The 24,844-nt window shown below is 38.7% G+C and overlaps 1 protein-coding gene across 1 annotated transcript; it reads left to right on the forward strand.

The window, feature by feature from the left end:
* The first annotated feature begins 8,682 nt into the window (after positions 1-8,682).
* LOC121324430 (dihydropteridine reductase-like) lies at positions 8,683-21,777 on the forward strand. The gene is made up of 7 exons (XM_041266298.1): positions 8,683-8,947; positions 9,733-9,825; positions 10,315-10,411; positions 10,863-11,003; positions 15,462-15,570; positions 19,454-19,537; positions 21,141-21,777. Exons 1-7 carry the CDS (start codon positions 8,855-8,857, stop codon positions 21,244-21,246), a joined length of 723 nt encoding a protein of 240 aa, XP_041122232.1. The 5' UTR covers positions 8,683-8,854; the 3' UTR covers positions 21,247-21,777.
* Positions 21,778-24,844: the final 3,067 nt, after the last annotated feature.

The raw sequence follows: 24,844 nt of genomic DNA on the forward strand, positions 1-24,844 counted from the left end.
TTACAAAAGTCATTTTACATTCAGTACATTTAGAAAATTGGCTGCCGTTAATTTCAAGAACACGAAAAACAAACATTAAAAGGCTAGGTTACAGACAAAATTCACAAATTACCAGCACCGTCTTTGTGGACTCATTTGGTAAAATAATTAATGCCAACCTGCTGACTGTGTCTTCTCTGGCAGCAGCATCACCTTTATTTTCTTTACCAACACTGAAGATGGAGTCCTCTTCCCAGTTAAACTTGAAAGCTCTCTTTTTATCATTTCTTTTCGGCCTAGCAGCAGCAGTACTCTGTTTTCTCCACCTGAAGTTCAAATTAAAAGTACAGATTTAGTGGCAAAAAACACAAAACCATCTGCAAATCCACATGATCTATGAAATGGCATCCCATGCCAAGTCAACCATGCGATTTCCAAGATCAAAACCACTGGTCCTCCGATTTCAACCCAGCTCATTTCAGGCTGAGCGACGTGTATTGGTTACATTACTCTTGTTTTAGCTTCATATCTTATTCAAAAAAAGGATCACCTACAGACAATGCTGTCCAGACAAAACATTTGTATATAAAATCAACACCTTTTTCTTCCTGGATTTATACTGCAGTTTTCTTCAACACAGATGGACAGATCTAAAGAGGATGAGCTCGTGTCAGGAGAGAACCAGGCATCAACTTTCTGCATTTGTTTGCCATGTGTTTTTAATATCACAACATCATTCCTCTGGAATGGCTTCATCACCGAGTTCATTTTGCAGTTTGGACTGTCACATCAGTTGACACTGTAAAAAAAAAAAAAAAAGTAGTGCACAGCAATTATATAAAATACTATACCATTACACCAGAGTACAACTCCATCACATATTGAAAAGAAACAAATAGCTAAATGTGAATATTAATATAATAAAGTAGGGGTGCACAATTGCACGGGATGCAGTTTCTCATAGGTATAGCTATGCACACGTGATTATGCACTCACGGGGCACTGGGCACAGACTAGATAAATTGACCTTTTGTTGAGCAGCTTCGAATGTAGTAAGAGGATTTTGCATTTCTACCGCATTTTCTTTTGCCTGCAGTTTCTCAACATTACTAGCTCCGCAGGCCGTTTTCTTGTTTCCGTTTACCGCCCCCACTTGAGTAGCGACAGTTGGTGGCCAAAGCCATGACTTACTAATTAACACATCAGCGGCTCTTAAAATACAGATACGGTTAAAATAAGCACGCAGTGGTAGTACATTAATTTACATAGCTCCACTAAAAACAGGCAGGTCGCGTATCAAACACACTTAAGACATTTTCAAGCGGGGGGGTCAGGTGTTATTAAATAAAAATTGTGCATAGTATTTACTAGTCATAGTGATGTACACGTGATGCATATGCATTCTAAGGCTCTGTAAATAAAACAAACGGAAGATATGTAAATATAATTATGGGGCCCTAGTGTATATGGGCCCCCCTGTTGTTTTTTCGTTAAATTAATACATCCGCCCCTAATATATATATATATATATATATATATATATATATATATATATATATATATATATATATATATATACACACACACACACACACACAAAAAAAAACAGCATAACCCTACCATATTTTCGTTTTTTTTTTTTTTCGTGCCTACCACTTTTTAACGCGTACCTGAAAAATAACACTACACCTACTTACTAACATTCAAAAAGCACGAGGAAGTAATTGAACTACAAGATTTCCGAGATTTGCATGAGCAAAAAACAATACGTACAAATTATTTTTGCCGTTTCAGCATTAATAACAAGCTGGAAGAATGTGTATACAATACGTCTCTAGTATTAGAAGTACCACTCAACGCCAAGTTCAAAGTTTTTATACCTGACTTACAATCCCATAAAGTGAATCTGGCACCACTACCTTTATTAGCATAAATGATAGTCAAACTGTTTCTAAACAAATTAAACAATAACATAATTCGCTGACAGCTCTTACTTCCTAATCCCGCCGCTGTTTGAATTCAGCCCATACATACTGTTTTGGGGTTGGGTGTAGACGAAGATACCCGACCCCGCCTTTACGTGCGTCACGCTGCGCGCGAGGGGTTATGGGACATAGAGAGAGCTCGGGAGGGTGTCGATGGAGTGGTGTGTAGTTTTTGTTATGGCGTGTTAGAGTAAATTAAATGCATACACATTGGTAACTTTAGGAGTACTAGTACATAACAATATAGCTACTGGAACAAAGCTGGTCATTGAAATAAGCACATGCATCAGTGTGTTGTGTGGTTATTTTATTCTTCAAAAACTAAATTTGATGATTTTTTTTTTTTCTAACAGTTTTTTTAAAGTTTCAGAACTCTCTCGCTCTCTATCCCACGTGTCTGTGGTCCATATATAGAGAATCAGCGAAGTTGAGCATGTTTGTTGGACATCAAATGTTTGAAAAACAGAAACAGGAGAAGCTATTATATTACATAATTGTATATATTCTAGGTGTACCAGAATGTGCTAATTATTTTACAGTTCAAAATAACTGTTCAGCACAACATGTTTAGTATAGCATAACGCATGGAGCCAAAATGGTAAATCTTGAGTGTTCCAAACTGGCTAATGTACATGTATGTAGAGTGGTTTGCGTTTCATGTCACAGCTTCTTCAGGAATCTTTTGCAGAGTATTTGGAGTCTTCAGGAATCTTTTGTTGAGCATTTGGAGTCTCAACACATTTTTTTTTTGTAGTAAAACGTATCATGTAGTTGTGTTTCCGCTCTATCGCTCCTCCTTCCTCATAAAATGGCCTGAAGGAGCCAAGTGAAAAAGACAGTGCCAGCTTAGTAAGGACTGAATAATCAGAAGTCACGGAGGGAGATTTATTTAGGTTTCAAGGGCTGGAGCACTGGCCTGGCTTCATAGAGCAGGGCAGGATGTGCACGGGACAAAAGACAAGACAGAAATATAGAGATCAGCAACACTGAAGAGAGCATCGTTCATAACGATTGAGTTCTATGAAAGACATCAAGAAACTTCCAGTCGACGTTTGCCATTGACCGTTTCTTGCTTTCCTTACACTAACCAGGTGTTATAATTTCTGGGCAGCTTACAGTGCCAAATGCGATCCTTGTAACCCCACTGTCAGGTCGGCATCTGGGACAGGTCAGACGTGTAAACACCCCTGAAGGAAATTCAGATCATTTCCATAATGTAAATGTATATCAAACCCTTTGCCCACAAACATACAGCTTATAAAGTAACCTATAGAAGCTGTTTGATAAACAAATTGAGGTGTTTATGTTCACTAGTGCACCTTGGAAATATTAAATCAGACTCCAGTTCTGTTTTGTTTTTTTTTACCCATTATATATATATATATATATATATATATATATATATATATATATATATATACAAAAAACCTTATTCTAATCTTACAAAATAGTATTGCACATATTTAAACATTGTGGAAAGGCTAAAGAAAAACAGTAAATTGTGGTTAAAATATACCTTTTGTTATTTATTTAGTATTATTTTATTTATATATTTCCTAGTAGTATGTTTAACTGAAACAGAAAAACAGCACACAGATCATCCTTTCTTTGTTGTTCAATGCACTTCATTCAATTCTGATGCTTTTTATATATCTTATATATGAGCTTTTTGTCCGTGCAGATGGAACCCTGATTTTTGAACAGATTATATTTCAGATACAGTACAAATTCTGGATAAGGCCGTTTCTGTCGCTCTAGCAAGCTTTTGGGAGTATGCGTTTGTATCTTTGTACCTTACATTATCATTTTTGTTGGTTAATTCCTGATTTTTGGAGGTTTGTAAAAAAATTGCTGAAATAAATAATTGTAGACATCTATTTCTTTTAACTTTCATCTACAAAAGCAAAATTTTCTACAAAAGATTTACAATTGTAGTCAAAAGATATGTAAACTTTTAACTACAACTATATATATATATATATATATATATATATATATATATATATTTTTTTTTTTTTTTTTTTTTTTTTTACAGTGCCTATAGAAAGTCTACACCCCCTTTCCAAATTTTCACCTTGTGTTGCCTTATAGCCTGGAATTAAAATAGTGTTTTTTTTTTTTCATTTCTCTACACAACCTACCCCACAACTTCCAAGTGAAAAAAATATTCCAAAAATTTGTAGAAAATTAATTAAAAATAAAAACTGAAATAACTTGGTTGGATAAGTGTCCACCCCCTTGTAATAGCAATCCTAAATTAGCTCAGGTATAACCAATCACCTTCAAAATCACACACCAAGTTGGCCTCCACCTGTGTTAAATTGTAGTGATTCACATGATTTCAGGATCAGTTCAGCAGTTCCTGTAGGTTCCCTCTGCTGGGTAGTGCATTTCAAAGCAAAGACTCAACAATGAACACCAAGGCGTTTTCAAAAGAACTCTGGGACAAAGTTGTTAAAGGTTGAATATCCCTTGGAGCACGGTCGAGACGATTATTAAGAAGTGAAAGGTGTATGGCACCACCAAGACCCTGCCTAGATCAGGCTGTCCCTCCAAACTAGATGACCAAGCAAGATGGAGACTGATTAGAGAGGCTACCAAGAGGCCAATGACAACTTTGCAAGAGCTACAGGCTTTTATGGCCAAAACTGGTCAAAGTGTGTATGTGACAACAATATTCCAAGCACTCCACAAATCTGGCCTGTATGGTATGGTGGCAAGAAGGAAGCCATTACTCAAGAAAGCCCACCTTGAATCCAGTTTAAAGTATGGCCCAGTCTGAGCCCCAACCTAAATCCAATTGAAAATGTCTTGCATAACTTGAAGAATGCTGTCCATCAACGCTCCCCAAGAAACTTGAACAGTTTTGTAAAGAAGAATGGTCAAATATTGCCAAATCTAGGTGTGCAAAATGGGTAGAGACCTATCCCAACATTCACAGCTGTAATTGCTGCCAACAATGCCTCCACCAAGTATTAACTCAGGGAGGGTGGAGACTTATCCCATTATGAACTGGAACACATTTTCGGGAAAATTGGCAACTCTTTCAGTCTGGCGGAGAATCCTCAGAGCAGCGATAAAGCTGATGATTCCAGAGACACCAAACAGACCTGCAGTTGCACAAGAAACCATCATCTTACAAAGAAAACACTGGAGGCTTTGTGGTGTATCACAGACACCAACAAAGCTGGAAGCCAGCAGCACAGATCGGTTGTCAAACCACTTTACCAAAACGATTTTTCCGTCACTTGATCATAATTTCCCTGTTTACTCTTGGACATCTCCTTATCCAGCTTAAGTGATGAATTGGCAAAAGGATTGGCTCTTGTTGTTCCAGCAGCATGCATTTGCCCGTCTAATAGATTGTATATGGTAAAGTAATTATCGAAGAAGAGCTTGTGGCTAGGAGCATTCATTCACTGGCAAAGGTGGAGAACCACTGCAGCTCCTTAGCCTGATCTGTTCATGTTCTGTGGAGAGATCTTGGTCTTGCTACCCTGATAAATGATGAAATCATAGGCCATGCCACTTCTGCGGCAGAGGAAAAAGATTTTTACACCCATGGGCTGGGTTTCCCCTTCACATCCTGCTTTATGGAGAGCGCTCCTCGGAAGGACACCATCTGCATGTCTCATTTTTATTTTTTTCTTCTGTAGAAATAGGCTCAAGCCTTTGACAATTATAAAATTTCCACACAACACTCACCAAGTGTATGAAATGCTTTGGTTTCTTCATCGGCTTCCTCGTCACTATTCAGCATTCTAATTCAGACACATTTCCATCCTCCAGAAGTTCCATGACTTCTAGGGCTGGAAATCCTAAGTAGAAAATATTAACTTGTTACATTGTGCTAATCATTACATTTTAACTGAAGAACAAAAAAAATCTGATTGCTATTTTACTGAGAGTTTGCAGCAGTCTGCTTCAGACCTACAGTACATTGCAATGGACACCTGTATTTATCGATATCATAACTTTTGTAACTTTACAAAAATGATTATAACTAAATATCAATCAATATTAAATATTAATTTAAATCACATTAAATGGAAAAATAAATAAATATGTCTAAAATTATTTCTTTACTTGAGATGCTGTGATGGAGCGATGCCATGCTTCATTTAATGTAATGTAGTTTTCTCAGTTGACAGCAGATGGCGCATTAATGTCTTTAGCTCAGTTAATATAGGTCCACTGTAATTGACTATGGCTTGCAATTGATGGACAATATTCGTGGATATCTCAGAATATGATCAAACATGTGACGTTCACTATAATGGACCCCTGGTCTGAATACTGTTCAGCCGGTTTCATTTGACTTCATGAAGCAAAATTAATTTATTCTATAGGGTAATGCAACACATTAGATCAGCCACTGTCCGAATCATTATACATTTTTTTTTTAAAACTGTACTACTCAACAATCTTTTTTATCAACTGTATTGTACAACATGCTACAGTCTCTGGTTACAACCAAAGACAATAAAACCTGTCCTGTGATTTCTATATAATATTTGCAAAACTGGCTTATGCATCCTGGGTTTTCAGATCAGATGCCAACTTGAAACTATTCAAATTCTAAATAAGAGTTCCAATGTTTATGCATGACTACCCACCCACAAATCTCCTCATCTTTGGTCTTCTTAGATCTTTCTTTTTGCGCTCAGTAATCAAGGGCGCTGGAACTAGGGGTGCTGGGGGTGCGGCAGCACCCCCTGTCTGCATGGCCTCTATCATATACAGGGGTTACAGTTTTGTTCAATGGCTTTCAGCACCCCCACTTAAAAATTGTTCCAGTGCCACTGTCAGTATTCAGTTACCTGTATAAAAACAGTTATATATCAGCAGGTTTTCACCTTCCGTATTCCTTTTAAACCAACATATCATCACAATGAAAAAACAGGAACCTCCTTTTTTAAATGTTCTCTTCTATTAATTATAAGAACTGGGCTTAGCATCTTATTTCCGCAGGCAGTTTGGCAGTGACATACAGTAGGAGCAATCACCAATCAGGATTCAGTGCCTTTAGAGAATATAAACATTACCAACACTAGTGTGTAAGTGTGTAGTAAGTAGAACTAGGATTACCATAACAAAATGGCAACTACAAATGCAGCCTTACTTAACGGAGATTTTTGAGTGTCGGTTGCCCAGACCACACTGCCAGTTTTTACCTCCCTGAAACATCCCATAGTAAATGTCCCCAATAAATTCGACCAGTTCTGGGTCTCATGCATTGACAAAGTCAGCTCCAGGATCTTCCCAGTCACCCACTTCTGGATGACAAGGACTATGAGAAGAAGCACGACTGATGCTATGCTTAATATGGAAGCCAAGCAAAACAAAGTGTTTTTCCAGGCATCGCACTGCTTAAAAAAGTCATCCTTGTGATTGTTTATTATAAGTAGAGGCTCTCCTGAGATCTCCTCATAGGTTTGTACGGGCATTTTCTTTATTGCTGCCAAATAAAAACACACACACACACACACACACACACACACACACACACACACACACACACACACACACACACACAGACACTCAAAACAATTGGAAGTGAAACCTAATTAGTTATCCAGTGCTGCAGTGACCGCTCTTACCACAAGCAACTAATCCCATCTTTGGCGCTGTGCTAATGTTTCACTCATTGGTTTCATTGTTCCTCCTCAGTGCTATATGGTGCCTATCAATTTCCCTCTTATTCGAATCAGCTGCCAGGTTGCAGTTGTCGTTGAGGGAAATATTTAGTGGTTAATTTCTAGTGGTGTTTGATTTCAGCCTTACTGTAGTGAAGCTATCTATTCTAAGGTTGCTGCCCTGTATTAGATGTCATAGCAACTGCGCTGTCAGCTCATTCACAACAGTGAACAATTATTCTAAACCCCAAAGCATTACGCCTTCAAAGGGCAGAATGGTAGGTCAACATGCCAAATACAATCTATGATCTTTAACATCAACTGGAACTGGAACATTGCACGACTGAAACAAAGAAAACACTGAAAGAGGGTTGTTTTTATTTCAGTGGCTACAGAACTTTGCATATTGTTAACATTAAGATGCTATTTAATTCATTTCTTGGGATAAACAATTTGATGTTGACTGTATGGTACGTTTATAATTTGCATAGTAGTTCCTAATATAAATAAATTGTCACAAAATATGTGTTGCTATAATTAACAGTGTGCCTTTCTGATAGCCACGCCAGCATTACAAATATATTGATCCAAAAAATAAAATAAATACAAATACATTGAATGGTATCAGTAATTATTTGTATAGTTTGTTCTTGTTTTGGACTCATGGTACAATACAAATCTGTGGTCTTTAGAGGGTATATCATTTACTGTTTACTGTTAAAATGCATTCAGATAATTAAATCACTGATTGGATATCTGAAACAACAGGTTGTTAAAAGGTATGAGCATCAATGTACAACATGGCAACCTAGCAGAATATGCCATCACGTCTATGAAATTGTAATTCACTATTACGTAGTGTGCTTTACACGTGACCTGTTTTTTTTTTTTTTTTTTTTTGTATATGTATAAGGTTCTGACTGTTGATACACATTGGTCCCTGAGAAATGGAATAAAGTAAATACACTGTGCCAGAGGAAATTCGGGAATGCAATTCTTCACTGAGACCAAACACATCCGTAGGTCACTAGTCTGTGTTCAGTATGTAAACACAAACGTAGTAACAGTCTTCCATGTTAGATGGTGCTGTGTGTACAGAGAGGGAGCTGTAGCCGCACAATCTTTCATTCGGCATGTGGGAGGGGCAGAAGAAGCACTGATACAGTGGTACCTTGCTGGTACTAAATTACTGTAATTTGTGGTTCAGTAGTACGCAATCCAGATTTGAACAGGAAAGAAGATCTAGGTGTGAGAATGGCAGCCGCTGAAGCACACAGAGTAATTATTTATGGAGGAAAAGGAGCTTTAGGATCGAAATGTGTGGAGTACTTTAAGTCAAAAAGATGGGTGAGTAATTATCAAAACAAAACGATTCTGAAGACTGGATTCAGTAATTAAATCAATGTTACTGAAGCTGACACCCTGGGATCCTTCAAGAAGCTGCTTGATGAGATTCTGGGATCAATAAGCTACTAACAACCAAACGGGCAAGATGGGCCGAATGGCCTCCTCTCGTTTGTAACTTTCTTATGTTCTTATGTAATTTAAGCAGTAGTTCAGTACAGATTGTGCACATATTTAGATTTGACAGTAGTTCCTACGTTAAAACATCTACAGACTTTCTTATTTTTCTGTGAGTGTTCCAGTTCTACATTGCAATTTGGTAATATACAGCGTTCTGTCAGTTATAATATTAATAGTACCTTTAAGTTTGTATTTTTTTCAAGCGATTCCAGTTTGGCATAATAATTAATAAGTCTGCAGCATACTGTGTAGCATATTACTGCATCTACTGAACAATACTACTGTTGTTATTAATTACTTAATTCAATTAATTCATTAATTAAAACGTACAATCGTCAGGTAGCAAAGCAAAATTATATATATATATATATATATATATATATATATATATATATATATATATATATATATAAAGAAAAAACAATTGATAAAAACCAAACAAATATAAATTGGCTTCATAATATCGTATAAGTGCATGCGGCTGCAGAGAGAGGTCGCTATATACAGTCAAAGTTCAACTCGTACCACACGCTACTCATAGATTTTGTTATTCTCTTGTTGATTTTTTTTCTGTGCCTCACTGACAAATAGCATTTGATGTTTTCCAGTGGGTGGCTTGTATTGACATGGTCGCCAATGAACAAGCAAATGCTAACGTGCTTGTTAAAATGTCGGAAGCATTCACTGAACAAGCGGATCAGGTAAAAGAAACAACAACACTAATGTGATGATAGAGCTTCGGTGATTATTTGTGCAGTTGCATTTTTGCTGATGAGTTGCATTATAATCCATTGCCCAAATAATGAGACATTGTTGGTGGTCATTTATCAGTGGAGAGTAGCAACAAACGCCATAGTGATAACACTTAATCCCAACACTCAACCATGTTACTCTATATACATAAACAACTGAAATACATTATTTTAATAGAGTAGATAGAAGCCCTTCTCTTTTGCACAATCGATTATTTCACAACAGGTGTTCAGTAACTCAAAGTGCCTTGTATGCACTTTATTTGGAAGAACACCATACTTTAGTTATTTTAGGTGCTTGTGCAGACAAAATAATGGTCTTTGTAAAGCCTATGTCAAGCCTATTCTATTCTAACACAGCACAAATGTTCAGCAGAACTGATAGTGACTGAATAGAGGTCAGTTTATGATACCCTTGATTTCTCATGTTTCATACAGGTGACGGCTGATGTGTCCCAGCTGCTTGGGGAGAATAAAGTGGATGCCATACTATGTGTTGCAGGTGGATGGGCAGGTGGCAGTGCAAAATCTAAATGTAGGTGTGCTTGGAGTATACATATACAAATGGAAATGATACATGGGTGTGTGAACATCACATTTTTGCAGTATTGATACATGACCACCTGCCAGCTGAGCACCATGACTGAAAATGACTTGCAACAGGAAGAATTAGCTTGTAATACTCCACTGGCTTAATAAAACCAATGGTCATCTGAGGAACAGCCTGCTGACATAAGAGCAGCTGCTAAACACTGTAGCCTAAGTGTTTCAATGCTGACATGGCTCTGTTTAAAACAATAAAGACTGTTTTGTAGTTTTAATGACCATTGAGATGGAACAGTTAATAATATGTTGAGCAATAACACTATATACAGTATAGCCACACAGTGGTCTGACAGTCTCAAAGATAAAGTAATATAGCACCATAACAAAAGTGCGCTTCACATTCATCAGCAATATGTTTGATCTTTCATTCTTTCTTCAAGCCTTGTATAAAAACAGTGACCTAATGTGGAAGCAGAGTGTTTGGACTTCGCTTATTTCCAGTCACTTAGCCACTAAACATCTGAAGGATGGAGGCTTGCTGACGCTGGCTGGTGCAAAGGCTTCCTTAGCTGCAACACCAGGTAGGATGCTTCAGAGTGTTTAGTTTTTCATTGCCGAAGAAGGCAATGTCCAGTTTATTTACTGTGTGTGTGTGTGTGTGTGTGTGTATAGTGATACACAAAAGAAACGCAACACTGGGTTTTATTGGATTTAATCAAATATTTTAAAGATGGATATCAAACAAAATCACTGAAAATATGAACAGAAATACGAATCAAAGAATCTTGATAAGTTTTCAGTATGATACATGACACACTGTCAGAATGAAAACGTTACAAGTCATTATTGGGTATGACCTCCCTGAGCATTAACACAATCCTGGCAGCGCTGACACATAGACCTGGCCATCCTCTGGCTATGGGATGTTCCGCCACTCTTCCTGTGCAGCTGCAGCCAGCTGGTGAAGGTTGGCTGGTCACAGTTGTCTCCTGTGGATGGCATTGGCGATTTGGTTCCACAGATGTTCTATTGGACAGGTCAGGAGAAAAAGCCACGGCAAGACCTCGACATTGTTTTCTTGAAGTTGTGCAATTGTAATCCTAGCACTGTGTGGTCTTTCATTGTCCTGCTGGAAAATCAACACTTCCGGATTGGCTTGCAGGAACAGAAAAACTGTTTCCTCAAGAACTTCATCAGTGTATCGCTGAGCAGTAAAGTTGTCCTCAGTCTGCACCAAAGGTATTCTTATGTTAAAGGAGATTCCTCCCCACATCACACTTCCGCCGTCCCACTGATTTGCTTGAACAATGTAACAGTCAGCATAATGCTCACCACAACGCGGTGGGCCGGTGTGGTGACCCTCTGCCTTCCAGGATGTGGCCTGCCCCTCACAGAGCTGGTTTCCTGGTTTCTCTGGACTAGTCTGTTGATTGTTGAAGCAGAACATCTCGTTCTCCAGGCAACGCCTCGCAGACAGGCCGCCTGCAATTATGCCGATAGCAACCAGGCAATCTTCATTACTCAAGTGGGGCATGGTAGTATCTTTTGCTGTTCTTACGTTAGTTAAAGTCACGTCTTTTCGAATGGATATTTATTCTTAATCGACTAATTTAGGCAATTTTAACTCAATTCAAATACCAAACACTCCTGGTGTTTTTATGAGATCACATGACTAGAGCTCAGTATTTTGTCATCCCAAGGAACAATACTACTCAAGCAATCAACAAACCTGTCTGCTCACTATTTAAAATATAAATATCATTATGTATGTGCCCAGTGAGCTATTAATATAAAACATAGACTGTTGCGTTTTCATTGTGCATCAATGTGTGTGTGTGTGTGTGTGTGTGTGTGAGTGTGTAATATATAGCAAAAGAGTAGTTACCAAAATCTGCCATTGCTTTGCATGGCCCCCATTCAATAACATTTTTGCCAGTTATGTTGAGAAACAAACAGCAATCTGGTGTGTCCTTCTGCAGTACTCCAGCAAAAGCAAGTAGTGCGTCTAGAATAAAGGAGCAGGTCAAGAAATTACCATTTAAATAAATAGGCTACTTTGGAAAGCGAGTTATAAAAGAAACATCTGCCAAGTGCTGAGGGGGTTGTGTATGCAGAGATACTCCCTTTCCAGCTTTTCAACCTCTTTTCATAAAAGAAAACTCGGATCGGGGCCGATGTGGGGGTTGCTGTTGTCATAAAACATGCAAGGATACGTTTTTTTTTTTTTTTCTCTCAGAAACATGTTTTGATTTTGCAATTGAATTTGTTTTCCTGAACAAGAGTGTGGGATTGCATGTGAAAATGCTCATTATACACCTCTCAGAAGTCTGATTGTTTTGTAGGTATATTGTTAGAGGCACAAAAAGCAGGAGGGGTGACTCTGCACATTCACCTACCACATGTGCACAGCTAGTGCCCTTCAGATCTGTATGCACAGTTAACAGATGTTAACGTAAGCCAGGTTCACTCATTTGCGACTGGTGTTTTGAGTTTAATCTGTCTAGCTTTGATCTGCCGAGCATGTATATTTCTCATGTGCATGCAGTAGGAAAAGCATATGGGAACAATTTACATTAAAACTCCCCCCCCCAGCATTTGTAAATAATTTCTTTAGAATGACTACTGAGTTATTCATTTAACTGTATGCAAAAATTAACTTTTTTATTTTGAACACCGATCATCGTATTTGATGTACATTGCTTTGCTTGAGCAGCCCAGTCCAAAGCATTTACATAAAACAAATCTCACAATACTTTTCAATACGTAAATTGTATTTTTTTTTCGCGTGTGTGCGTGTGTGTTTAAAGACTGAAATAATTTTACACAAAATGATTCGCACATCTGAGGGATGGCTGACTAAATTGCAACCAGAGCTGTGCTTTTCTGAAGACGCTGCTATTCCTGGTATGCCTGGGAGACTCCATGATCAACAAGCCATTGCATGGGACCCACTATCATGCCCCTTGTGAAGTCACTGAGATTCTTATGCTTTGCATACATCTTAGACTGGCTAGTTCTAGCAGATCGCATGGTACGCAACATTGCAACACATGTATGTGCAATTATCAAAAAAAATGTAAATCAGTTTCACTCAGACATTTTACATACTCCATATAATTGCAATATCTTGCTACAATCCAGTGGTTTTGTAAATGTACATGTGAAGTAAATCACTAACTAATCCCTCAGGATTTTCCAGCTTTGTATAGGCATGTCATATGCTTCAGTGAAGGTTGGTGGATATGGGAACCTTTCTATTCTAAAATTCCAGTTCAGATTAGGGGATTAATTTGAAATGAAAATGACTTTGTTTTCATTGACAATTAAAAAAAGAAAAGGTATATTAATGGTGGACATTGACAAAATGTTTTTGGTGTCTTTTTAATCACGCGATCATTCATCCTTGACCATGACACACTTGAGTGACTCTGACTGAAGCATATGCACTTAATCTCCTAATTAGTGAGTCAATTGATTGAACACTGGATATGGAGTCATTTCAGCTGTTGAATTGCAAGCTTGAATAAAAGCAATAAAGAAAATCACAGAAAAAAAAAACAATATACCAAGTCTGTGAAGAGAGCAGCGCTTTGGTGCAATTGGTATGATGGAGACTGGACTAGGGCAGTGTACTGTTGCTCGCCGTCTTGGGTGCTCACAGCCAGCTATTTCAAACCTGGCGAGACGGTATAACTAGACTCTCTCTGTCAATGACAGGCCACGAACTGGGAGACCAAGAGTCACAAACCTGACCAAGATCGACAGATCATTTTGCAGCATCTTAGTGATGTCAATTGTTAATCCACACAATAAAAAGTCACTGCACCTGCTCTAAAATAGAGATTGTCATTTCTTGATCACATCTAGTGAATTTTATCCAAATATAAGTTATATGTTTCTTTTGATGCTCAAATATAAGTGATACATTTATTTTGATGCTCAGAGTATGTATAAACACATTTTGCATTATATTTGTCTTTTGGACCTTGTTTATGGATGTTTTTCCATTTCTTCTGCTTTCCAGAATGAAGTTTTAATTATGGTGGCATCGGTATGGGCTACATCTGTTGTGCTTGTAGACAGCTGGAGCTGATTATTCAAGTTGAAGGAATTGAGGGAGGGGGGGGGGGGGGGGGGGGGGGAGAGGACCTTCCTAAACCTGCCTCTTAACGTGGTGTTAGGGAATAACTTTTTTTTTTAAACTTTTACTCTGGCACATTTGTCAGGAGAAAGATGTTTCTTCTAAACCTGGCAGTGTATCCAGTTCATGCCCCCTCCTGCAGCGATGCTGGTGCTCTGATTGAAATGAGTGCTGTATTGCATCAATAGAAAAACAGAATTGTTGAAGGAGGGAGTCTGATGGTACACCCAGTGTGTGCGTAGGACACGTGTGTATAATATATATATATATATATATATATATATATATAGGGACCAGCGCTTGTGTTTTATTGGCCAGTTGCCACTGCCACTACTTAAATAGGCAATTTTAAAATGCAACTTCATATTTCTAGTGTTATAGAAACACCTCTAGGATGAAGGTGATCCAAATTATTTGGTGTGTGCTGCAATACTTTGGTTAAGGTACATACATATTGATTCATTTCATTACGTGTCTGTCTGTCCAATTCTTTGCTGTACAGTGCGTAATTGCATTAGGAAATTTGCTCAGCTGATTCAGTAACGTGACCCGCTTTAGAAACAATCTGTGCTGCCTAGGCAAATGTATTAAAGTGGCACCTCGAATGAATGCTGAAAGGATGTCTGCTTATTTTTTTAAACTCTCTTATGGATTGCACTGTGTGTAGGTTAGTCACACAATGTTTTCAGAACAGGACAGGGACCGTGACAAGAGAAAGATTGTCTAATTGCAAAAGTACCTGTGTGTTGCCTCCAAGTGTAACTAGATTAAATCAATTTATGCCTGAATGTCCATTTTGCTGTTGATCAACATGAGCAACATGCACTTTTAGATAAATCCTGATGTAAAACCACCAGGCTTGGTAATATCAGTTCTCTGTTTTTGTTTTACTTTCTAGGGATGATTGGCTATGGCATGGCGAAGGCAGCGGTTCATCATCTCTGTCGGAGTCTTGCTGGAGAGAACAGTGGATTGCCCCCCGGATCAGCTGCCATTGCTATTCTTCCGTAAGTTCTTGAAATCACAAGATACACCACTCAATTCCTGACTGGGGGAAGAACATGCTGTGTGTGTCACTGCCATTCTTGGGTGTTACTTGAAAAGTTTTTAAACAATGCTTTAGGTGGATACTCTCGGAATCCTTTTTTTTTCTTCTTAAACCATTACTTATTCTTACTACTCTCAGTGCTCAGGAATGCAATGGTTAGATCTCTTAATAGCTCCCTGAATGTGGAATATATAAACCATGGGTCTTCAAAGTAACTGTAGGGGCACAGGTCCTGAAATCCAGTGATAACAGAGCAACTGGAAACATGCACTATGCATGAAGTTACCTGAGGTACTTAAGTGGCTCTGAAGTGTTGTGGGCCATGTGAATGTTGTAAGTAGTCTTTTATAACTTTTTTTTTTTTTAATTTGCAATGTTTTTGTTAAAAGTGAAATTGAGCTGGTGTTTTACTGTTCACATAATTAAGAGACCACTGCAAAATTATCAGTGTCTCTGGTTTTACTATTTATAGGTATGTGTTTGGGTAAAATGAACATTTTTGTTTTATTCTATAAACTACTGACAACATTTCTCCAAAATTCCAAATAAAAATATTGTCATTTAGAGCATTTATTTGCAGAAAATGACAACTGGTCAAAATAACAAAAAAGATGCAGTGTTGTCAGACCTCGAATAATGCAAAGAAAATAAGTTCATATTCATTTTTAAACAACACAATACTAATGTTTTAACTTAGGAAGAGTTCAGAAATCAATATTTGGTGGAATATCCCTGATTTTCAAGCACAGCTTTCATGCGTCTTGGCATGCTCTCCACCAGTCTTTCACATTGATGTTGGATGACTTTATGCCACTCCTGGCGCAAAAATTCAAGCAGCTCGGCTTTGTTTGATGGCTAGTGACCATCCGTCTTCCTCTTGATCACATTCCAGAGGTTTTCAGTGGGGTTCAGGTCTGGAGATTGGGCTGGCCATGACAGGGTCTTGATCTGGTGGTCCTCCATCCACACCTTGATTGACCTGGCTGTGTGGCATGGAGCATTGTCCTGCTGGAAAAACCAATCCTCAGAGTTGGGGAACATTGTCAGAGCAGAAGGAAGCAAGTTTTCTTCCAGGACAACCTTGTACTTGGCTTGATTTATGCCAAAGCTGCCAGATTCCAGCCTTGCTGAAGCACCCCCAGATCATCACTGATCCTCCACCACATTTCACAGTGGGTGCGAGACACTGTGGGTTGTAGGCCTCTCCAGGCCTCCGTCTAACCATTAGACGACCAGGTGTTGGGCAAAGCTGAAAATTGGACTCATCTGGGGGTGCTTCAGCAAGGCTGGAATCGGGCAGATTTGTTTTTGTGAAGGAGGCATGAATCAAGCCAAGTACAAGGTTGTCCTGGAAGAAAACTTGCTTCCTTCTACTCTGACAATGTTCCCCAACTCTGAGGATTGGTTTTTCCAGCAGGACAATGCTCCATGCCACACAGCCAGGTCAATCAAGGTGTGGATGGAGGACCACCAGATCAAGACCCTGTCATGGCCAGCCCAATCTCCAGACCCGAACCCCATTGAAAACCTCTGGAATGTGATCAAGAGGAAGATGGATGGTCACTAGCCATCAAACAAAGCTGAGCTGCTTGAATTTTTGCGCCAGGAGTGGCATAGAGTCACTCAACATCAATGTGAAAGACTGGTGGAGAGCATGCCAAGACGCATGAAAGCTGTGCTTGAAAATCAGGGATATTCCACCAAATATTGATTTCTGAACTCTTCCTAAGTTAAAACATTAGTATTGTGTTGTTTAAAAATGAATATGAACTTATTTTCTTTGCATTATTCGAGGTCTGACAACACTGCATCTTTTTTGTTATTTTGACCAGTTGTCATTTTCTGCAAATAAATGCTCTAAATGACAATATTTTTATTTGGAATTTGGGAGAAATGTTGTCAGTAGTTTATAGAATAAAACAAAAATGTTCATTTTACCCAAACACATACCTATAAATAGTAAAACCAGAGACACTGATAATTTTGCAGTGGTCTCTTAATTTTTTCCAGAGCTGTGTGTGTGTGTGTGTGTGTGTATATAATTCCAGAGCTGTGTATATATACACATATATATGTGTGTGTGATATATATATATATATATATATATATATATATATATATATATATATATATATATATATATATATATATATATATACACACACTTGCAAAAGTATTCACCCCTGACCAGTTCTCTCATATTACTGAATTACAAATGGTACATTGAAATTACATTTTGTTCGATATTTTTTTTTTAAACACTTAAAATCAAAATCAGTTTTTGTAAGGTGACATTCGTTTTATGTTGGGAAATATTTTTAAGAAAAATAAAAAACCGAAATACCTTGCTTGCATAAGTATGCAACCTCCACACATTAATATTTGGTAGAGCCACCTTTCGCTGCAATAACAGCTTTAAATCTTTTGGGGTAAGTATGTACCAGCTTTGCACACAGTGCCCATTTTTGGCTTCTTGGCAGATTTGCTCCAGGTTGTTCAGGTTGGTTGGACGACGCTTGTGGACCGCAATTTTCAAATAGTGCCACAGATTCTCAATGGGATTGAGATCAGGACTTTGACTGGGCCACTGTAGGACATTCACCTTTTTGTTCTTGAGCCACTCCAGTGTTGCTTTGGCCTTGTGCTTGGGATCATTGTCCTGCTGAAAGGTGAATTTCCTCCCAAGCTTCAGTTTTTTAGCGGACTGAAGGAGATTCTCTTGCAGTATTTTCCTGTATTTTGCTCCATCCATTTTTCCTTCAATTGTAACAAGATGCCCAGTCCCTGCTGATGAGAAGCATCCCCACAGCATGATGCTGCCACCACCATACTTTACTGTTGGGATGGTGTGTCTTGAGGCATGGGCAGTGTTAGGTTTGTGCCAGACATAGCGCTTTGAGTTTTGGCCAAAAAGCTCTATCTTGGTGTCATCTGACCACAAAACCTTTTCCCACATCGCAGCTGGGTCACTCTCATGCTTTCTGGCAAACTCCAGATGTGCTTTCAGATGGTACTTTTTGAGTAACGGTTTCTTTGTTGCCACCCTGCCATACAGGCCAGTGTTATGCAGAGCTCTTGATATGGTTGACTGGTGCACCATTACTCCACTCCCAGCCACTGAACTCTGTAGCTCCTTCAAAGTGATTGTTGGCCTCTCTGTGGCTTCTCTCACAAGTCTCCTTCTTGTTTGAGCGCTGAGTTTTGAGGGACGGTCTTTTCTTGGCAGTGCCTGGGTGGTGTGATGCAGCTTCCACTTCCTGATTATTGATCTAACTGTGCTCACTGGGATATCCAAACACTTGGATATTATTTTGTACCCTTTCCCTAATCTATGCATTTTTGGATTACTTTATCTGTAACTTCTGTAGAATGCTCTTTGGTCTTCATTTTCCTTCAGATTCACAGCCTTACCAATGATCCTTCAATAGCAGGGTTTTTATCCAGAAAATGTGACAGGAACTTTAATGGGTCACAGGTGGAGGCCAATGGTAAGGTAATTGTGTCTTTGTTAGGGCAATTTCTTTCATCGGTGCAAACTGGGAGCTTCCACAGCACAGGGGTTGAATACTTATGCAAGCAAGATATTTCAGTTTTTTATTTTTCTTAAAAATATTTCCCAACATAAAACCAATGTCACCTTACAATAATTGATTCTGAGTTTCAGTGTTTAAAAATAAAATATCAAACAGAACCAATTTTTAAGTAATGTACTCTTTAAATTCTGGTGTACCTCTGTTCCTCTCTTAGAAAGGTCCTCATTAACTCTGTCTCTCAGTATACCCAGTAGACTGGTGCAGGATCAAAACAATTTGCATATACATATCTCTGACTGTCTTTCTCAGCGTTACCTTGGATACACCAATGAACAGAAAATCAATGCCTGATGCAGACTTTGGTTCCTGGACCCCGTTGGACTTTGTTGCTGAGTAAGTTTCCGTGATTGAAATAAGTCACTACTGTCGATAGACCTGAAACAAGATATCGGTTTCGCAGCCTGATAATGTACGAGCTTAACTAGTTTGAAACATTATAACGAATTAGAAAATGGATCGGATTTTTTCCTTTAACCTGATGGTTAAATGTCTTTCAGACTGTGTTTAATCACTGTTCCAAATCAATCTTCCGAAAAATACGTAAATCGTGTATTTTACCTTTTGCCTGCTTGTCGAAAGAGTCTCCTTTCTTGTAGTGCACACGCCCTCTGAATGTTGTCTGTCAATGTAAAATATTCTACTTCCTTGCTGTCATATCTGTTTATTTAAATTTCGTATAGCAAATAAAGATACAAAAATAAAATAAATCGAGAAAGTGTTTGCTGTCAGCGGCTGTACAGCAACCACAATAGTATAGTATAGCAGCTAGTCTCCGTTTTGTATGACGAGTTGCAATCAAACAACTGCACGCAGTCTGATTTTAGTTTCAGCAACTTTATTTAATATCACAGTAACAACACAGGCACATCGCATCTCTTCTAAAGCCAGGAGGAGGAGGCTTTGACTTCATGAACACACATTGTGAACAAATAACTGAACAAGCAGCACGATCAGGATTAACACACACTGCAGATAACTAGATTATTTTTAATTACTAAAGCGATTTATTTGATTTATTTTGCTAATAAATGTTAGGACCTAACAGTGTCTTTAAATACTGAAACGCGCGAACACGCACTCAAATGCAAATAAAAAAGAAAAGAAGTTAACTGTACTTTTATTCTTTACATGATCTTTTCACAAACGGGGGGGGGGGGGAGCTCCGGAAATATTTTGTGACAGTTAAAGCCCTGGTTATATTGAAGCTCATATTCCAAGCTCAGAGGGAACGTGATGCGGCACTTCATGCCACGCTAGAAAACAAATCAATCGCTGCTACTAGTAGACAGGTCAGGGAGGGTAGTAACTAATAATGTACCTTGTATAATTATTATAAATAATAAATGATTACCCTACATGTCTCTACCTTTTCTATTACTATAGAAATCTCCTGTGGCGTGAAGCATGGTTTAGTATCTCTTGGCGAGTGACCTACCACTTGATGTTCTGACTTGCGCTGTTTTTTCTTGTCTATGCTACTGCCGCGTCTGCGATTGCACTTATTTAATCAGAATCAAGCCAAAAGTGTCTTTATATTAGTAAGCACCAGAGCCGTCTAGTGCACAACAGTGTATTGTTGGCAAAAGAGCTCGCTCCAGAGTGGCAGAGCACTAGATGGCTCTTACTAGACACAGTATAAAAACCACTTAGCAGGATTACAGATATCATAATGGTTATCTTGAATTATCTTGAACATGCTGCTTCAACCCCAGAAGTGGCACCACCACAATGATGTCAGAAGGGGCTGAAGATCCACTCCTGCCTTCAGGTCCTCCTGAGGGTTCACTGTCCTGGCTTGTGCAAGTGCTTTGCTAGGAAAGTAATATTAGCAGTAATGTTCGCAGTAATGTGGAAATGTACAGTACATGTATATTAATGAAGATAGGATTTTTAACACATTTTCAAGTAATTATTGAACTACAATTTTATGTTCCAGAACCTTTTACAACTGGACCACCGGAGTAAAGAGACCTGCTTCGGGAAGCTTGATGGAGATGGTTACCACAGGAGGAAAGACTGAGACCACTCCAGTTCCATTTTAAGGAAGCTTTTAAAAAATGATAACTGTGGTTTAGCATACAGGGCCCTATCTACAGTACGTACTGACACTGTTCAGGTTGTCAAGGCCCCTTCTATGCCAAAGTTGTGAAAAAACAACTTATCTTACAGTTCATGTGAGTCTGTATTTTGTGTCTAAACATTATAGCTAGATTTTAATGATTAAACAGTGGCAATTTCATTGTTTAGCTCATTTATGCTTTATTGGTGTTTTATTGTATTGTGGACAAGAGTAGTAATTCAGATGAGATTTAGTTGATTTGTGTAGGGAACTAAAACGTCTCATGTCTTGAATGTACACTGTAGTATACAGTGGAGTGGCCTTATTCTGTGTTTACAGCAGTGGATGGAGTGTGTGCTTGTAATACATCACAATTGGCTAGGGTACATCCCTACTTTATTAGAAATTTAATTTTGTTGCTTTGTTTGTTGCCATTTTTAATTTGGTAGTGTGTAAGCATAACTATAAAGCTATTGTATGTGTATTAAATAAACATTTGTCTGCAGTAAAACAATAACATTTTCATCAGATTTTGTTTTTTGTATAATTGGGACTTGAATCCACTCTCAACATTTGTCCTAATTTTCTCCCCTTCATATTTTGGTATACATTGTACAAAAAGCACCTTGCAGTATAGTAAAAAGAAAGTATGGTTGGGTTTATTTTAAAGTAATTATAGCTAAAATAATTCTACATCTTGCCTACTTTGCACTTCCATTTGTTAAATCGGTTCATGTCCAGTTTTGAAAGAAACTATAAACATGTATTTTTATTTGGAAGTGTTCCAGGACCCCCTGCAGTGTTTACAAGAAACACATTCCTTTACTGTTGCTGTATCCCATGTTATTTAATAGAATTAGAACCTGATTGTGTTGATGTGTTGACACATCGCAGATAAATTAACTAGGGAATTTCTTTTTTTTGGCTTTTACTCAGAAATGTTCGACTGAAGAGGATTTGCACAATTCATGCACAATCCTGCAACAATGCAGTTGCTTCAATTGAAATGAGTGGCCTATTGTGGGAACATTGTTGCAGAAAGCAGTATGATCTGGATATACTACAATCCTGTAGAGATTTCTGTTTTCTCCCGAGTAAAACGTTGATTTAAGAGTTGGCAAGATGTTTAAAAATATAACGCTGTAATACTAAAACCACGGAAAACACAGCAAAGGTAATATAATGCATTTCTTGTAAACTTTACAGGGTGTTCAGTTACACTTTGAAACTTAATATCTTGTATTATGCTTGGTTAACTAAATCCAGACTCTTAAAAGAGAGAGCCCCACCTGCATGTTTACCAAGGGGTTATACAATGGAAATGAATTTGCATTCATAGACTGATTGAGCCAGAACAAGCAAGGCATTTGTTTATATTAACAGTACAAATATGTTACGTTCACATTCTACTTAACTGACTTTCATTATAACATGTTGACAGGTCTGACAACATAATGGCATGCTGTAATGTAAATCACTTTACCTAGTGCTAATCCATTACTGAAACAGCTCTTACACCAACTGTGCAGAGGTTGCTGGAGCTTAACATGTATTTATTTACATTCCCCTAATTATTGTATGATGTTTGCTATCTTAAAGTGTTCTTAAGATTGAAAAAAGAAATCTGAGTTGTGACAGAAATGATGGGCAAAAAGACATCATGGCTGATTGCAGTTCCAGTAATAAGAAAGATGAATTCTATAAAACAGGTTGACATTTTGTTTAGTGATTGGTGTCGCTAGAGAAAGTTAATCAATAAATATCTAGTATTAGCTGCTTAACAAGGACGATATACTGTATGTTAAGCATATTTCATTCACTTATGCTGTTTATCTTTGAATTGTTTCCACAGCAATTTTCAAAATCACACTAAGGGGCATGGTTTATCCAATCTGCAGAAGTTACATGTACTCTTGTGAGTCTGACTGCCATTGTATTGACACCTTTTGCCCCCTTTTGAAGTTTAACTTTGACACTGCAAATTTTTGAAAGGATGACATAATTACTTGAGAGTCCTCAAAGGTGAAGTGGCCACTCATGCAGAATTTCAGGATAATATGAACATGCTGCCAATGCATTACCAGTCAGAGGCTCATACCATTCATTGTACCTACCATTTGCCATGTAGTACTGAACTCCTTAACCACTGTAACTGTTTGGCCATTGGCAAGGTTTGTTCCTTCCTATCACTGAACTATCAAATTAAGTATATGTTACAATAGGTTTCAATATTTTTGGTGACAGTATCCAGATTTAGTTATTTAATTGTTTATGGTTCTATGAATATTGTTTATGTTTTTTTGTGATTTACATTCTAGTGAGTCTGGCCCCTAGCTGGGGTATAACGGGGTTCTTCCCCTCTGCTTGCTCAAGGGCAACAACACAGGTCGGCTCCCTTGGCGTCTACGCTCCCGGTCTGCTGGAGATGCCACGAGCCAGGTCATATTCAGTGATTCTGCCCTGCGGCGATGGAGTGTGATGTGGCATCCCACTACCTGGCTCTCGAAGCAGGTAAGTCCTGGGGAAAGGGTCGAGAGGGGCCTTGTGTCATTGATGTTGGCAATAAGAGTACCCATGCCTTGGTGTGGGGTGTGGGCAAACTATGATTCGGTCTGCTCTCTGCTCTCTCGAGGGTACATCTTAGCAGCCGCATTCCCATGTGACTATTTCCTGTGTTCATGGAAAAACCAAAGTGTATCCGACCACTAAATTACTTGTGACTGGGAAGTCAGACAGACCGCATAGTTGTGGCTGTTGTGGATAGTTTGCCCTATCCTGTCATTTTGGGAAGGGACTGGCCGTGTTTCAAACAGCTGTTATTGGGTGAAACAGGGCCAGGCCCAAGTAAGGTAGTAGTTGCAAAGGAGGATCATATTGGCCAGATCTTTCCGATGCAAGCTGAAGCTTCTTGAATGCAAGCTTGAAGCTTCTCGTTTCTCCCCAAAAAACAAAACGAGAGCGACGGGCTGAGAAGTATGAGGGGATAGCAATGAGACAAGGGTGGGGCTTGATTGGGGATATTTCTGTGTTTGTTAAAAGCTGACGGAAGGGTGTACGGGTGCAATGTGACCCGCAGGGCAGAGTTACTGAGAACCCCAGTGCACGGACCAGGACCGGGATGTTAACCTAATGTAGGAACAAAGTAATAACCCCACCTTAGTTAGCATCCGGGTGAAGCTTTAGTCTGTTGAGTGGAAGGAGGTTGATGATACTTATCCACTCACATTTCCCCACTACGTCATATCCAAGCAGTTACTGTATAGGATAACCCAAGCTTGGCATTCTCGACCTAATAAGGGAAGGGTGGGAGGAGACTCAAAACAAAACCAAAAATGTAGTCAGGCACGTAATGCTGTTGAGAGAGCACCTAGAAATAACTGGTGCATGATAACTTAAAACAGGCTCAGCATCATCAGGAGCGACAAACGCACCGATTCGGACCATTTGGCCTGGGGATAAGGTCATGTTGCTCCTGCCCTTAAGCGAATCGAATTGTTTGGTAAATGGCAGGACCCATATGAGCTGGTGCGGGTAATGGGACAGGTAAATTATGAGATTCAGCAGCCCGACTGCCATAATAA

Source organism: Polyodon spathula, chromosome 1, assembly GCF_017654505.1.
Source record: "Polyodon spathula isolate WHYD16114869_AA chromosome 1, ASM1765450v1, whole genome shotgun sequence".
Taxonomy (NCBI): domain Eukaryota; kingdom Metazoa; phylum Chordata; class Actinopteri; order Acipenseriformes; family Polyodontidae; genus Polyodon; species Polyodon spathula.

What these genes read in the sequence shown, in the direction of transcription:
- LOC121324430 (XM_041266298.1), top strand. Translation starts at nt 8,855, where the DNA reads ATGGCAGCCGCTGAAGCACACAGAGTAATTATTTATGGAGGAAAAGGA. An exon ending in ACTTTAAGTCAAAAAGATGG is followed by an intron (nt 8,948 to 9,732) that starts GTGAGTAATTAT and finishes GATGTTTTCCAG; the next exon opens with TGGGTGGCTTGTATTGACAT. An exon ending in CCGTTGGACTTTGTTGCTGA is followed by an intron (nt 19,538 to 21,140) that starts GTAAGTTTCCGT and finishes TTTATGTTCCAG; the next exon opens with AACCTTTTACAACTGGACCA.